This window comes from Echiichthys vipera, assembly GCF_963691815.1.
Source record: "Echiichthys vipera genome assembly, chromosome: 2".
In the NCBI taxonomy this organism is placed as follows: Eukaryota; Metazoa; Chordata; class Actinopteri; order Perciformes; family Trachinidae; genus Echiichthys; species Echiichthys vipera.
This window is the reverse complement of record NC_139827.1, coordinates 18610991-18628266: the sequence shown is the minus strand read 5'-3', so window position 1 is coordinate 18628266 and position 17276 is coordinate 18610991. Positions and strand designations below refer to the sequence as shown.

General features: G+C 40.0%; 1 protein-coding gene across 2 annotated transcripts in view; it reads right to left on the bottom strand.

Annotated features, from left to right (window-relative positions):
• Positions 1-4367: 4367 nt before the first annotated feature.
• klhl5 (kelch-like family member 5) overlaps positions 4368-17276 on the bottom strand; it is a gene marked incomplete at its 5' end in the record, with an annotated part of 53457 nt that continues 40548 nt past the window's right edge. For both annotated transcript variants that reach the window (XM_083929498.1, XM_083929497.1), the window contains 8 exons: positions 4368-6442; positions 8453-8624; positions 10364-10501; positions 11489-11563; positions 12947-13033; positions 13423-13498; positions 14747-14971; positions 15772-15958. In XM_083929498.1, coding sequence (XP_083785624.1) covers positions 6386-6442; positions 8453-8624; positions 10364-10501; positions 11489-11563; positions 12947-13033; positions 13423-13498; positions 14747-14971; positions 15772-15958 — 1017 coding nt within the window. In that variant the 3' untranslated portion in view covers positions 4368-6385. The remainder of the gene's footprint in view (positions 6443-8452; positions 8625-10363; positions 10502-11488; positions 11564-12946; positions 13034-13422; positions 13499-14746; positions 14972-15771; positions 15959-17276) is intronic.

Genomic DNA, 17276 nt, shown 5'->3' with positions numbered 1-17276 from the left:
TCCCACAATGCTTCACTCTGAAGCTACGGCGATGTCATAGCAACAGCCGTCAACCAATGAGGTGCCTCCAAAGCAGAGCCCGAGTCAAAACAATGAAATTGAATGAAATATATTTAAGAAACCTTTAACATTCAGTTTTAACATTTTGTCTCATAGCTTGTTAGAGAATAGTAGTTACCCACCCATGTTACTTTATATTTATTTTTAATACTGTACTTTTAACTCCGTTACTTATTATGACAGCATCAGAATATTAATATATATATAAAGATATACTAAACTACATTATACTGTAGTATTATTATTACTTAAAGGTAGAATATGTAGAATCTTCATTAAAAGCTGTATTTATAAAAGCAAAAAAATACACCCACCATTATTTTTTGTTGTTGCGACTACGATCTTGAGACACTAGATGGCGGTTTTCTGTTATTCTCCATATTCAACCTTTGAGCTACCCTGCAGTATAGAAAGTAATTCTACATAGCCTTACCTTTTCCAGCTGCAACATAAAAGTGGTGCTTATAAATTAATGTATCAATAATTATAATCCAAGCATATGTGTATAAAAAGCTGCATGTTATTATGACATGAGCCATTTTGCCAAATAAATACTTGTACTTTATTAAGTGCATTTAATGCAAATACTATTGTACTCTTACTAAAGTAAAGCTTTGAATGCATGAAGATCTGAAGAGGCCTACTTCTTCCACCACTGCTAAACCTACATGGTAGATAGGAAATGAAAACATGATGTTACACTACAGAAGCATCGTAGCACTTCTGTTCTCAATAGACTGTGTGCTTCCACCTCACATCCAGTAGATGGCAAACTTGCACAATTTTTAAGACTTCATCCACTATTACAGTTCTCTAACATCTGCTATGTCCCATCTAATCTTTCTGATGTCCTGTGAGCAATCAACGATATTCTTTGAGAGAGAGGAAACACCATATTCGGTGTCTCCAACTCCGACACTGACGAGGCTCACAGTGCTATCCTACTGTTCATCTGAAATACATCAAGGTCAACTGCTGCGTCTTTCGTGTTATTTCATTATTGATGAAAGGCAGAGGAAGACAATCTAGTGACACAGCACCTTCTGTACTTTCCCATATACTGATGGGAAGGGTGACAGCTTATTTTTGCTGTACAAACCTGTGAGCTAGAAATGAAATGCCAACTGTGTGACACAATTATTCCTCACCGTGCTCCAGCATGCTGACGCAGAAAGCACCATGTTGACTCAGATCTCATTAGGACGCACTGAAGGGAAACGCTGTATGATTTCCAAGCAAAATGGTAAAATTAGACCAGAGAGATGAGATAAAAAAAAAATGAATGCTGTGAAAAGTGTTTTGCCTGTAAGACAATAAACCCCAGGGGAGTAGAGTGACTTAATATTTTTGCCATATACAGCACATTGCATTTAAAAAATCGTGTCATGCAATACATAAGGAAAAGGAATTTAATACAATTCATCTTGTAATCCTGCAATGAATCTTTGTGATGTGCTGTGTAATCAGATTCAATGTGTTGAAGTCAAACTTTAATGTGTGTCCAACAAGAATAGGCCTTTGATTCAGTCCTGTAGGAATTATACAGGTATTGTGAAGGTATTATAAAGTCCTACTGAAGCATTCACTGTCTTGCAGGATTCTGTAGATGATGGCAGTACTACAGGACATAACTCCTGTAAGATTCTTGTATGGGAGTTAATTCCCATTGGACTGCTGAAGGACATTTTGCAGTATGTGCTGAATCAGCAGATTCTGATTTTTCATGTTTTACTAATTAAACAACAACTCAATGTGCCTCATATGAAGGCTACTTGGACTTTGAGAAGTCCTGTACTGTACCTGTTTTGGATTAATTATTGCTACCGAAATTAGAAAGAAAATCTCAAGCATATGTTGATGAGCAAATCATTTTATTAGCTTTAATACTATACATACAGAAACACCAGAACCTGCACCACCCGCTCCAGCAGCCTTATTATGTTTAATGTTCCTCAAATCAACACTGTGTTTGGTGAAAGTGCTTTTAAATATTTAGCACCCCTATCTTGGAATAAACTACAGGATCATTTCAAACTGGAATCCCTCATCAGCATGGGTCATTTCAAAAGCAGGATTAAGGACTTTTAAAATACAATTTGCACATGCACTGTCTCTGAGCACTGAAATTTTAATGCTGTTTTATTTTGTTTATTTATCATTTAAGTTATGTGTCATGTTTAGTTGGGTGTTGTTTTTGTTTTAAATGTGAAACATGTATGTTTATGCTGCTGTCTTGGCCAGGACTCCCTTTGGAAAAGAGATTTTAAACGGGAATATTTCTGGGTAAATAAAGGGTAATGAAAACAAATACAGCAATGCTAAATCAGCTAACTCAAACTGTACAGTAACTCATCATGTAATACCGCAGAACCAGAACAGAGCAACACAACAATACTCTAGTGTGCAAACTGCAGTTGTCCTGATTCTGATGACCAGAGTGACAAGAAGCGGTCATTTTTAAATACAATATAAATACTATAAATAATGATGGTTGTAAAAACATTTTGATGATATGGGGAGAAGAACTGGGCTGTGCCCTTGGCAAAGAAACATGGGAGATGATTCTTTCCAACAATGGGAAGAAGCCAGATGCAAATTTATTCAATATATTTTATTACAGCCCTACAAGACTCAATACAATGGGTCTAATTAAAGACTGGAAATAAAACATGATACGTACATACAGGCATTAGGGTAATGTCATACGGTTTCTCCCTTTTGTAGAAATGTTCTGGAATATATAGATGACTGGTCAATGATGGGAACTGCCTGAATCCCCCAAAGTTATGTCTCCTTGGGGACCAAACAACAGTGTTGCAGTTGAGTAAATTTGCATTTACAGTATCAACAACTGGCTTAATAACCCATATAAATCACTCAATCCACAGTAAAATGCATACAGCCCGTATTCAGCAACTGTCTTTAAAGGATCCCCGGCTGCAATTATGGTGCAGAGACGCCAAGAGTGAAGATGCGGTAGACCCGACGATATAAGAAAGATACTGACCAACCAGAGCAGACTGGGCTTTGTCGGGAGGGGGGCTTAAAGAGACAGGTGATAAAATGGAGCGTTTCAGACAGGGTGATCCAGGTTTATTCAGACAGACAGCATGTAAACAAGTTCTAGAAGAAACCCAAAATACAAATATGTACTTGAAAATGAGCACAATTTGGGACCTTTAAAACCCAAGGCTCCCAGTTATTTATGGCCGTAGCATTCAATGAAACGGAAATTTTCTAAAAGTCTTACCAATCATTTTATACACATTTAAACACAGAAGTTTGGAAACTAGAATTTCAACTAAAGCTGTTTGGGTGTTAACTAGATTTGTCTTCACAGCATCAGTTTGTAATTCAAATCTGAGGGGTAAGCGGGGTAATTAAGCTGTCTGATAAATGCAGACGTGTACACCTGTGTACAGCACTGACAGATGTGCAGCTGCAGGTCGGATCAGTTGACAGGTAACCTCAGATTTGGATGTCGAACATGTGGGGTTAGACAGTCCAACACTTTCTGTCTCCTTCTCGTTCCTGTCAGGCATAATGGACCCAGGTGCTCTTAAGGCGGCAAGACAAGGTCACCGGCGTCATTTCTCAGCTCCACCGGGAGCCGTTTGTCAGAGCTGGTTATGATTAAAAGCTTCCCCTGCAATAAATAACAGAGTGAATCAGTTGGCTACTGGCTGCTGTCCTAGGGTTAAGGTATCTGAAAATTGTAAGCATTCCTCATCCTCATACACTTGTTTCAGTCTAAAAATCTCAACCCACTGCTGCCTCTGGCTCAGGCTGCAGTTTTCAAGTCAGGGCTTCCACACTAAAGAGTAATAAAGGATTCATATTAACCCTCAGGTCCAGAAAATTAATTCAGAGTAGAAAAATCTGCATTAAACCCACATAAAACTTTGAACTGCAAAGGCCATCACTAGGGCTGCTCAGATGGGGATGTTGTTAGAAAAAAAGAACCTCATATAATCAAACATATTCACACCATAATGGCATTTATATTGCTTTTGTGACAAATGGAAAATACAAAAACATCTGTACCATAAACATGATATAGTTGTTATTGTTAAATTGTTTGTACAGTACGTTCATATTTTACAAAGAGGAAAAAAAACAGAAACAAGCGTTAAATCACATTGTGACTTTAATGTATAAAAGACCCATGACAGCATATTACAGAAGCATATATTTTACATACATAATTTATATATTGTAAAAGAGGAGGTGTAATATTCTGGTACAAAAAGAGGAGATGAGCAGCTGTACCATTTGTTACTCATTTTATTACACCTCTTCATTTTAATTCATGGTACAAAAAGAAACGCACAATAACATATGGTAGATTTAGTGGGCACTGTATAATATACAGCATAACACAATAAGACTACATAAGGATTTTATTTTTTTTATGTACATAATGTGCACAAAATATTTCTTTTGATTTGGAATGTCTGTTTTTGTTTTTAACCTCTGACTGAAATCAAACTCTCTGACTACCTCTTCACAGTGGAGGTGACACACTTCTGCTCTGATCTAAAAAGAATTACTCTCTAAATAAACAGGGAAAGAAAATAGAATAATGCAGCAGTGCATTAGGCTTGAATAAACATCCGCTCAGCTGTGGGGAAATCACTAGCCTGCACTGTCTCTTTTTAGATGTCATGCAGACGAATCTGGGAGACTTTTCAATCTTCACTGGCTCCTGGGGCACTTGGCTTACAGCTGTATGGTTAAGTGTGTGTGTGTGTGTGTGTGTGTGTGTGTGTGTGTGTGTGTGTGTGTGTGTGTGTGTGACACAGAGAGAGTGTGGTTGTGATATGGCTGTGTGTGTTTGTTGTGAAGTGCATCCTGGGGGCTACATTAGCTCTAGATCTGTCAGTTCAGACAGGATGCCTTTCACTGTCAGGAGACACAGGGGAAATACACAATTAAGTCTAGAGCAAAAAAGGACTGCGGCATGTCAGTACTGAACCTGCAGTCAGCTTCTTTGTCTTCTTGAAGTTTTTTGGCATGTAAGTTTACTTATACAGGACTGCAAATACAACACACGAGGCCGTTTCACGGGATTCATTTCCCGCTAATGTCTCATATAGCACTTTGTCTGCAATGGCATCAAATCTAATAACGCTTTGAACTCAACATCAAACAAAATGTCGGCACCGGCTGAATCAACGTTATTAAATTCATGGTCTCATTATATGGGCTGTTGTTCATTTTGTCTGGGTATCCTATTCTGCTGCAAACCGTAGTGGTGTGTGTGTGTATGTGTGTGTGATGATGAAATGGGAAAATGGGGATGAAGAGAAAGCAGCAGGGAATTGAAGATGTGGAGAGGGGAAGAGAGAAGATTCTCATTTGAGATAAAAATATACTCCTTGCAATCTCTGAACACCCACACAAACACTGAGGAAACATCTGTAACGGAGAAAAGTGGGACAGGACAGAAACGCTCAACTGACCCTGTATGAAACAGCAGACTGCACTGTAAATAGCAGACCCTGAGCGCTATGGGAAATTGAAAACAAAATTTCCCTACAGGGATCAACAAAGGGCCACAGTTACCCACAGTTGGGTAATTTGCCTGCTTCTGTAGCTTGTAAAAAAAAAGCTATAATAAATTGCACATCACAGTATAGTGTGCTTCAGATGAGAGCTGATGCAACATGAGAGACATACACACAGAAATATTAGATAAAGCATGATGATATGTTTGAGTTTCTTACAGTATGGCTGTTCAGAAGGTTGTGCTGATTATGTCAAAAGTCTTTCTTTTATCTGTCAGCGGGTGAGAAAAGGGAAAGGAGGAGGAGGAGAGAAACTCGCCAAGTGCAGCATAAAATAATAGGGGATATATTAAAATAGCATCAATACATGCTATCTGATACTGTTAGGAGAACCGAGAGCCTAAAGTGATGAGGCACAGTCTTGACAATCTCTCTCACTTTTCTGTCAGCAGAAATAGAAGCTGAAAGCAACCATGTAGATTTTTGTGTGTGTGTGTGTGTCCCACCTTGTCTACAGGATCAAAATAATAGGCAAGAAAAAAAATCTGCAAGACAGGTGTTCTGTCATTCTCAGATAAACACTGCAGATTCCTTGGTGTCGGTTCACTTCTGTGGCAGAAGTTATCAGGATTTGTTCAAATATGAAAACTTTATCAGGAACCATAAACATAAAATGAGTCTCTCATTTCCCGGTGTTTGTCATATGCTGGCAAGGCAGATGGTTTTTTCGGTGGGACTGTAGAGACCATGTCAGATGTAACACAGAGGATCTGGGCTACATGCACGGTGCGTCATATAGGATGCCGCCGTTTGCGTTTTCACAGTCTGGTGGCCACCACACATGCTCCTGCCCTGCCCAGACACAGAGATGCTACCTGCAAAGATAGAAAAAGAAAAAACAACAGTCACAGCTGGATACTAAAGGTTCTGCAATGAGTTTGTCTAGATCTATAAATCAGTACAGTCCCCTGAAGTAATGTCATGTTTTCAGTCGAATTAAAAGAGTACATGCTCCTTCTATTTCATCACATTACACCATCTTTTGTAAACTTATTGGATGCATACTAATTTGTAAGCCAACGTAGATGAGAAGTCATTAAAGTTAATATTTTATATTAATAATGACTTGCTTTATAGCCAGTTCCCGCATTAACTCTTCCGGTCCGCAACTTCACTGTTTTTGTGCACTTTTGTTCTAGTATTTTCAGTGAAAAAAAACAACCAGCCATCCAAAAAACAACCATACACTACCTGCTTTTTTTGTTATTACTGGACTGACATTCATCAGATGGCCAGAAACACGACTACCGTTACCAAACACGGTTACCAAACGTAAGTGGCATACTGCGCAGGGTTTACACTTAAGTTAGCAGCTAGACAACTATGAAGGCTTAAGGTTAAAATACAGGGTAGATAATACAGGTAGATTATTGCTGCATCTGGCCTCATATTCCCTCACCACAAAGTAACATTGTAGCAGGGTTCCAATAACCATCTCTATGTTGACGCCTATGCAGTATGCCAGTGATGTTCCGTAATACTGTTGGACGAGTGGTCGAATATTTCGGCGATGGCTGAGAGCATTTCTGGTTGTGTTTTTTTGTGCGATCATTTTATTTTGCTAATTTAATGGTCTGCTATAGGCAAATATATTAGCAGACGCTGATTGCTGGGCTGACAGTGGCCAATCGGTAACTGCGATTTAGCCTGTCTACGGCTTGTCTGCTTGATGTTTAAATAAGCAACTGTTTACTGACAAGTTCAACATATTAACTTAAATGTGGCTAAAAGGAGCTGCGAGTTTTGCGTTTGCAGCTTGTGTCCGCTGTTATTGCAGGCATAAAGTGCCCCATAAAATGTACCTGCAAAAATCTACATTTCCATGGCCACTTCTGCTGATAAAGATCATGTGATATTAGGGAAGCTCCAAAACAACCACTAAATGGATCTTGAGGTGAGTGAAGGGGATGGATTATTCTATGAATGTATATCTACAATACCAATATTTGGTGTGTAGACTCTGATCTCATCACTCCCCACAGGGAAACAGAGCTCAGCACAGCAGGTAGTGGGAGTGATGATAATCCTTTGGCTCTAAGGAAAGCTTTGTGTCTTTTGTAATGTCTAGTCCTGTTAGTCTTTGTAGCCACTGCTTCTACACTGATAGTCAAAGCTGTCTGTCTGTCATCTAATTTCAAAAACCTACCACCCACGTTACTCGTCTTGAAGGTAAAAGGATTGACAGATTTGGCAAGCACAAAAATTGGTGCTACAGAAACAGGAAAGACAATCCATCCACTGGATTGTTTGTTTTAGTTTCTGACAATGAACAGAGGACACGTTTAACAGTCTCAACATGTCCCCTCACATCTCAGTTTGTCAGTCTTCATATTCTGTATCTGCCCATCTACACCCCTCTTGTTCTCAGCATGGTGCATGTCTCCAAAACAGCAGATTTCCAGTGACTTAGCTTGGTAATCCGCTGGAGTTATGCAGGAGATGAGGTATAAACTGAAGTGTGATAGACTTGTGTTGAGTGAGATCGTTCAACTTTGAAAAAATAGTCTAATCTTTACCCTACTGCTGCGGCATGAAGAAAACACACATTTACATAACAAAGAAAACGTGCCTAGGCACATGACACATGAGGAGCTGGAAGAAGGTCAGACTGGGACTGGTGTATGTTTATATAAAAAATGTATTGGTGTACATCATGATTTATTTGTGGTTTTACTGAACTACAGTCAATGTGTCTATGTACATATGAGCAAATGGATACATGGATACATGCATACATGTGTACAGTTTAATAAGCTCTAATGACATATAGTACAGACTTCCAATCATATAAACTGCATTTATGTGTGTGTTGCATTTATGTGTACCTGTGTCCACTCGTTTGTCTGAGGGTCGTAGGCTTCCACAGTGTTGAGATACGCCTGCCCGTTATAACCGCCCACAGCGTAGAGACGGTCGCCAAGGAGACAAACACCAACGGCATCTCTGCTGATGCTCATGGGGGCAACTGCCGTCCACACATCTGTCTGAGGGTCATACCTGTACACAGACACCGCAGACAACATACAAGTTAGAAATACATTGAAATATATATGATTTGTTAGAGACCATGGTCCATATATCAACATTTTGAGAAATACACTTACTCGCCTTCTTTCCAAGAGTTACATGATATTCAATTCATATCAATCAGTGCATTTTCAAAAACACACCAAGCACCACTTAAGCTTATTAGGTAACATGGTGTATCTCTCCAACCGCCAGGGGTCGCATACCTAAAACCACCACGGGCACCAAAATGCACGCCGCTAGAATGCACTGATTTTTTAAGGTACAAGGTAAGGTAAAGTTATTTATCACTCTACAACACATGGTTGTATAATGTCTTTGTATTCCTTTTATGCTACTCACAAAATAACAATAAAATAATTTAGTAATACTCTTTCTTTCTATTTTTTTAACGAGGTTTCAAGGTGAACAGCAGATACAGAACAGATAAAGATCAGCAGATAAAGAAGAACAAAATAAAAACACAGGGATGGGACGGCCTCATTTTTTGCAGAGGCTATGGATCGCTGTCAGATAATGAACCGTCAGGACGCAAACCTCCCCACCATCAGACTCTTGCACAGAGAAAGTCTGTTTCCGGATTTACATTCATGAATCTCTTTCTCTTGTCCATAGAGAAGGTTAGCCTCTGACTTATGACGCAGCTCTTTAAATGTGCAGTGGTAGACAACATCGAAAGTTTATCTAAACGTGTGAAAATAACTGCATGCTCTATCCAGCTGTTAAGTCTGACGTAACACCCTTTCAATATGATTTCCTGGTCTAAACGCTCTGTTGAAACAAAACAGACAACCAAGGCCGAACTGGTGAACAAATACGATCACCTCTTTCTTCAGTGACACACCTTTTTCATCGATAGGAAAGAGGTTAAATGACAATTGAGTTGTTTGTTAAAAACTCAGATTTGTTCAAACAACATTTTCACATTTCATCACATTTTGAAAGGGCGTTACATCACGACCTAACAGCCAGATAGGGGTAAAATCATAGGGTAAAGTTTAACAGCTGGCACCGTTGATGTATAAAGAGAACTGGATACAACGTTCGATGCGGGTTCCCCTTCTTTCATATTAAAGATGCTCATTGGTGCAATAAGCCAAAAGATAGTTCAACAAAAAATTCTTGGATGATCGACATTACTTCAACTTACTTCCAACTGCACTGTTGGTCGCACAGACTTTGGGTAGTGCTAATGCGACTCACATGACACGGAAGTTGTTCTTCCGCCATGTGGCAACTATAACAACTTGGAAATTTGGTCAGAGCCAGACTAGCTGTTTCCTGCAGCCGGCTAAGCTAATCATGTCCTGACAGCTCAATATAACTCTTGGCAAGAGAGCAAACAAGTCAAATAAGCGTATTTCTCACTGAATATCAGACATTGGCACCCCCCAGTGGTAATATAAAAATAACACTGTGACAAACAGCAGCACACAAAGTTTCACATAGACTGTGCTAACTTTCACTGGGACCGTCTCATTTTTTCTATAAACAAAAAACAATTTAAAGGACACAATAATATATATATATATATATATATATATATATATATATATATAATAATTCATCATCTAAAATACATCAAATACAACACAAATCACAGAAAAGACAGAAAAAAATACACTATATGCATTGTTTTACATCACATAGTCAATTGTGCACTAAACGTTTACATTGCTCACACACGCATTCAGATCATATAGACTAACCTCTCTACACAATCACTCAGCCGAGACGCAAGGGACGAGGCCGGAGCATCATGACCTCCGATGGCGTACAGGAAGCCATGCCATGTGGCCACACCCACACCTCCACGCCTTTTAGCCATAGGAGCACAACCATTCCACCTGTAGATGGATGTTGTAAGCATCAGGAAGAAAAACAGAGAAAAGTAACCTTTCACATGGTCTCCAGCAGTGACAGAAACCAAAAAACTGGGCAAACTCAAAATCTTTATTATCTTATATTTTCCGCCTTTCCAGTGAAGACTAAAGCCCAGTTCAGAAGAGTTCAAACTTGCAACTACTTGCAATGCACAGGTCTGCAAAGTTCTGAAACCTGCCAGTTCACACCAATGCGAGATGACACGATATATCGCCTGCATAGCAACGCCTCTCTTTACATCTGTTCTACAGTATCTTCTGACATTTCAGTCTTTTTTTGGATGTAATTTGTAGCATCATAAAATATGAATGAGAGGAGAGAGTAAGATACTACACCTGCATTTCTAGTAGTGATGAAACTGCGAAAAGAACTTGTTATTTCCCAGATTCACTGTTCTCGTTTTTTATGTCTGGTTCTTATTTATTTTATTGCTTGCTCGGCCCTCTCTCTCCATCTCTTTCTCTTGCACATGCTTGTTGAGCCTCCGTCCAAAACTGCCATGTTGACCAGCTGACAGCTTTTAACAAACCTGACTAGCTGACTTTGCTACGAGCCGATTGGCTGTTGAAATAGGTGATGTGCCTCACGCTCTAAAACCAGCTTCTGGCAACTTGACAAGCAGAGTCACAGGCGTAGGGAACAACATTAGCCACGTCGAGTGGAGATGAGACGGGCCAAATCACACCGTTGCAACGTTTACCTGTCACATTCTAAAATGTCTCCTCACAAATTTTTGGTCTGACCTGGGCTTAATGAAAGCACTTGTAGTGATAAACAGAAGTTGTTTGAAAGTGGTCTATTCTATCATCCTGAGAGGGTTATTGGTCTCCTTTGATCTGTGGGTAAATAACCTAGAAAAAGCAATGAGGTGCTTCACTAGAAAGTATGGCAGACAGGAAATAAAGCAGAAGACACAAATAAATGCTGGTCAAATGACCCCTGTCTCTGACCTGTTGGTGTGGGGGTCGAAACACTCCACTGAACGCAGGCAGGATGAGCCATCACGTCCTCCAACTGCATACAGCCTGAGGAAGACGGAAGATGGTGTTGGACACACGCACACAAAACACTGCACACATTTCTGGATTCTTCTGGACCCTTTTAAATTTAGTGACATTGAAACAGATGGTACAAGGATGTGTGTGTGTGTGTGTGTGTGTGTGTGTGTGTGTGTGTGTGTGTGTGTGTGTGTGTGTGTGTGTGTGTGTGTGTGTGTGTGCGCGTGCGTGTTAAAGGATTTGAGGACAAAGTGATGTGAAATCAATCAGCCAAAACTCTTGGGGGCATCACAGCTCCCAGCAGTCAGTGTGTGTGTGTGTGTGTGTGTATGTGTGTCCCTGTGTGTGTGAGTGTGTGTGTGTGTGTGTGAGTGATGTGGAGCTGGTAGGGCAAAGAAACAAGTGCACCAGAACCAGTCAAGCAAGAAATGAGCTCCATCAGGCAAATAATCCAGAGAGTGCACCACACATACAATTGTAGGCAGTCACACACACGTGTGCACACGCACACACGTACAAACACACGCACACACACACACACACACACACACCTGCTAGGTATGCTTAGCACAAATCAGTTGTTTCTGTATTAATTAGCATCTAAAGAGCCTTTCTCTGTAGCGTCTCTATGTAGCGGCACTGCAATTAGAACTTCTGCTGCCAATGAGACAAATGAGGAGATTCAAGTCCCGAACCTATCAAATCCCTCTATTCATATGTACATTTGTGTGCAATGTGTGCTGTGGGACTGTGAGTAATGTAACCATTTCAATCACTGTTTGATGCTGGACTGTGGTGCAGGAAAGCACAGCAGTTACACTGACATAAACTTACCTCTGTTACCTTTATCTTCCAAACAACTAGAGTGTGAAGCCCTAAGAATGTTCTCAAACAACAAAGCCATATTTTTTCTCCTGCAAGTGTTTTTTGGTCTCAAGCCTGTTTAAAAAATGTTCTCTATTGGTTTCTGCTCTCCGAGCCACGAGCACTAGACTTTAGCTTATTAACTGACTTTCTATGGCATAACGTGGCTATGTACTTTAATGAGGTGGGGTGATGCAGTATACAGTATAGTAGTACACTGTCTTTTGTAAAGTACAGCAAGGCATCTACTAAAAATGTAAATAATCTATTAAATGACATCAGTTTGGCTGACCCTTTTGTCCAAAGCATTGCAATGAGTGTGTACGGCATCTATAATAGCAAGAGCAAGATGTCAATAAACAGATAACCCAAATAAACTACTAAAAGCATGTTCAATGTCACAGTTGTAGGAAAAGTTCTTCATCTTGCCCCCTCCTCCTCTTTCCTCTCCTGTGGAGTGTATCTCAACCAGTGCATGTCCTTAGATTGAATATTTAACTCTTGGATATATGAAGATGTGAAGATGTAGCGAGTGGATTTACTTACTTGCCATTGAGTACAGCTACTCCCACTGTGCTTCTGGGTGTAGCCATACTTGCAACAAAACTCCACTGGCGAGCTTGGGGGTCCCACCTGGTAAAAAAGGATGTAAACGACTTCTCAGTTCTGCACATCAAAAAAAAAAATGGGTTACCTGAACTTTGAAAAATGTTCCAACAATGTTAGATGGATGTAATATACAGTGCAGCTAAAAGAGGTTTCTATGTTACTAGTCAAAAGTTTTTATTTGAACTATTTTTCTGTGAAATAGTCCACGTTATGAACTGTCACCTCATTGTATTTGGATAAAGTGAATATCTCAAAACCTGATTAAATAGAAACTAAATGATCTGCACGGCTAGATAATGTATACTGAACATTATATAATATTTACAGCATATATTGTATAAAGTGAGTGAACGGATCCTTCGAGCAGAGTAAATAACAGAGAACAAGACATCTGTGTGGAGTATCCTTTTCACCTTTCCACTGTGCTGAGGTAACTCCAGCCGTCATGTCCTCCTACTGCGTACATGGGGCCCTCAAGGACAGCTACGCCTGTGATACACAACCATGTGCATGATTTAATCATGGCAAGCTACCAAAACACTATCAGCTTGGACAAGTTCATAAAACCACACACGTTTAGGACGGGAGTGTGAGTTTCTCATTGTGTGCTGGACATCAAGCATGCAGAGTTAGCAGCATGTTGACTCCTCCGTACTCAAGACATTTTATGCCAGAACATCTGTGGTGCCACATGCATGCACACACGCGCACACACACACACACACACACACACACACACACACACACACACACACACACACACACACACACACACACACACACACACACACACACACACACACACACACACACACACACACACACACACACACACACACACACACACACACACACACACACACACACACACACGTTTATGGTAAGAATAAAGCACCAGCACAGCATGCCTTATCACATTTTGTCATTGTACAGTAATAGTTGGCTTGCACAGTGAGTGGGGAGACTGTCCTTTGAACAATATACACAGGTTCAGTCTCCTGAGGTCCTCTTGAGCATTGGACTGAACATACGTTTGTGCTGGACAAAAACCCACTAACATCTGGCTATTGTCATAAGTGCGAAAGGTCACAATCCACATTCTTTTTCAGCACAAATAACTCTGCATTAGTCGTAGGTATTTATCGGCTCCAGCTCCGTTCTGCACTGGCGGAAACATGACATCCGGGTTGACACGCTAATTTTCACTCAATGCTATAATGCTGTCCCCAGTTCTGTGGTCATCTAAGTCAAACATTCCTTCAGTCTCTGTGCAAGCAGCAATTAGACATTGTTCAAAATGAGTCGGCAACAAGAATGAAAGAGAGACTAAATAAGTAACAGATATAAAAAAAATCCACTATAACATTGTCACTGGCCACCATGCTGATTTATATTGTTTACTAACCATATATTTCTCAGTGTGTTTGTGCCATCAAAACGTGACACTAGAAATAAAACAAAAAACAAACATACTCGTCTACTGGCAATGGTAAAGGAATCTTTAGCCTAGCTAAAAGTTAGCTTTTTAGCATGTACACTAAAATGATTGCTGTTGAGGTGCTACTGTGTAGCTGAAAGCTGTAGCTTTGACCTCACAAGGATCACCTGACTCAAAATTAAAAAACAAACAAACCATAATCTTTCCTTCTTAAAAACAGCTGCCCTTATTGACCATTCCAAGCCTTTTTCATCTTGTAATGAACATACATTACATTTCTATTAAAAAAATGGTCCCACCTAAGCCATGCCTGTGTGTCGACATAGGAGGCATGACACTCCAGGCCTTGCTGTGTGGATTGTAACACTCCACAGTGTTCAGGGTCTTGAGTCCATCTCGACCGCCCACCACATAGAGACGGCTGTCGAGGACAGCTACACCAAACTGTAGTCTCCGTCCACTCATGGTGGCCACCTGCCTCCATGTGTCCCGACGCAGACAGTACTGCTCGATACTGGTAGCACCTAGAGAAAACAACAGAAAAACATGTCAAATTAAACCGCGGCCCTTGATGTGCTCAAAGTTTGCACCTTTGAAGAAACGGATCAGGATACAGACACTGGAGACGTAAGGTCAAGGTAGGACTATAACACTTTTATTTGCTCCCCAACAACAGTAGACTCTTGCCATAGAGACAAAGACTCCAAATTTCGTTGTAATGTAAACACGATAATTTTATTATTTTAAACGATAGTTATTCCATCAAGCCAGTATTAAGAGAAAAGGTCTGTGAATTGAGCTGGGTCATCCAGCTGCCTAAGGGTCTAACATTAACACTGCAACAGGTTCATTATTTTATGTCATTACTCTGCCCATTATTTTCTCAGTTATCGTTTGTCAGTTAAATGTCAGAATAGTGGAAAGATGCCCATCAATGACTTCCCAGAGCTGAAAGCGGCTTATTCAAATTACTTTTTTTGTTTGACCAGCAGTCCAAAATGCAAAGATATTTAGTTTATCATCAACAAGACAAAGAAGAGCAAAAAAAGAAGGAAAAGCTGGAACCAAATCATTTTGTGATTTTTTTTAATTTGAAAAATGTAATCAATGATTGTCAAAACAGATTTCTTGTCAACGTTCTACTGTGTAATATTGAATAAAAGACCAGATAATAATAAGGATACAAACACTAACTAACATATATACGGTATACAGGTATATACAGGTGTATACATATATATATATATATATATATATATATATATATATATATATATATATATATATATATATAGTATATACGTGTAATGTGTGACTGTTCTACCTTTTGTAGCGTCCATGCCCCCTACGGCAAACATGGCCCCAACAGTGGCCTTGCGGGGCCGAGTGCGGGGACTCTGAAGCAGGGGCTGGCGCTGGGGCAAGAGGTGATACTTCATCCCCTCCATCAGCAGCCGCTGACACTCCATACTGTCCCGGAGCAGAGGGTTGGACTCCAGGTCTGCCAAGAACTACAAACACACATACAAGGACATGTGACAACTCTTATCAATAGGCAGTCAAACAAAAGCGGGGGACGTGTTTGCTGCATGTGTAGGTTACAACGTTATCACTGATTGAGGAGATCTAAGGGTCGACAGAAAGCTGTTCACTCATTGATTGAGAGATTAGAATAGACCAGCAGCCATTAGTGCTCACACAACCGCACACACAGACTGATCATCTGACACACTAGAGGACTAATCGGTCCTCTAGATCTCATCAGCTCTCTAGCCCATGCCCTCTAACCTCATCTATGATTACACACACACACACACACACGCACACACACACACGCACAGGTTCACGCACAGGAGCTGCAGCAAGAAGCACTTCAATCCACCCGTCTGTTCCTTAAAATACATCCATAGGAAATCGCTGCCTGTGTGAGAGGAGCAGGGTGGTGTGCAGAAAGTTTTCCCTGAAGACATGAATTACATGATTTACATTTAGATAGGAGTGTGTTTGTGTGTGTTTGTTTACGTGTGTGTTCTCTGCAGTTCTCCAGAGCTTGAAGAGTAGCCAGATTTATTTTTTTTTTAGAAAAATGATTAGACGTTTCCACACTGTGTGCATACCTCTACACATATACTATGTGTGTTGGCTGAAGATAAGTCAGTAGGGATATTCTGACAGGGCTGCTAAGATTCAATCACAGAAAACAAGTATAATAAAAGGGGGAAGAAAAAAAAGCAAAATTATTTTTTAAACACAATTTTTCCTCTTTACTGTTCGTCGCCACAAAAAGAAAAATTCGGCAGAAATAATTCAATTTTGTCACTGAATATAAAATCAATTTTCCCAGCAAGACATGGAGAGCGTAAATAAAGCATGGTAAATGGATAAGCAGCTCACACGCCAGGGCGAAGCCACGCTTGCATTGCACACAATCACAGAGGGACAAATTAGTGTGAACCCTATTTCAGCAGTCATATGTGTGTGTGTGTGATAAAGAAGGACACAGATAGAAACCATGTTTATCCTCTACTGTACTATTTATCTATCCCGCGGTGAAGGATTGAATGTGGAAGGCGAGATAAGACTAAATCCTGCAGGCGTCCCACCTTCTTCTCTCTGTCTCTCTTCACAACACAGTGGGAAGTGAGAAAGTCGTCCTTCCTCTGTTTCAGGATGGACATTTTTAAACATCAATATCTTCATTCACCATTTTTAAATTACTTCCAACAACAAAGAGAGAACAAAATGTGAACAACAATAAAAAAATCATCATGATAAGGAAAGAAAAGAAAATAATAGATACTCTGTTCTTCAAAGGTTCCCATGTTGTAG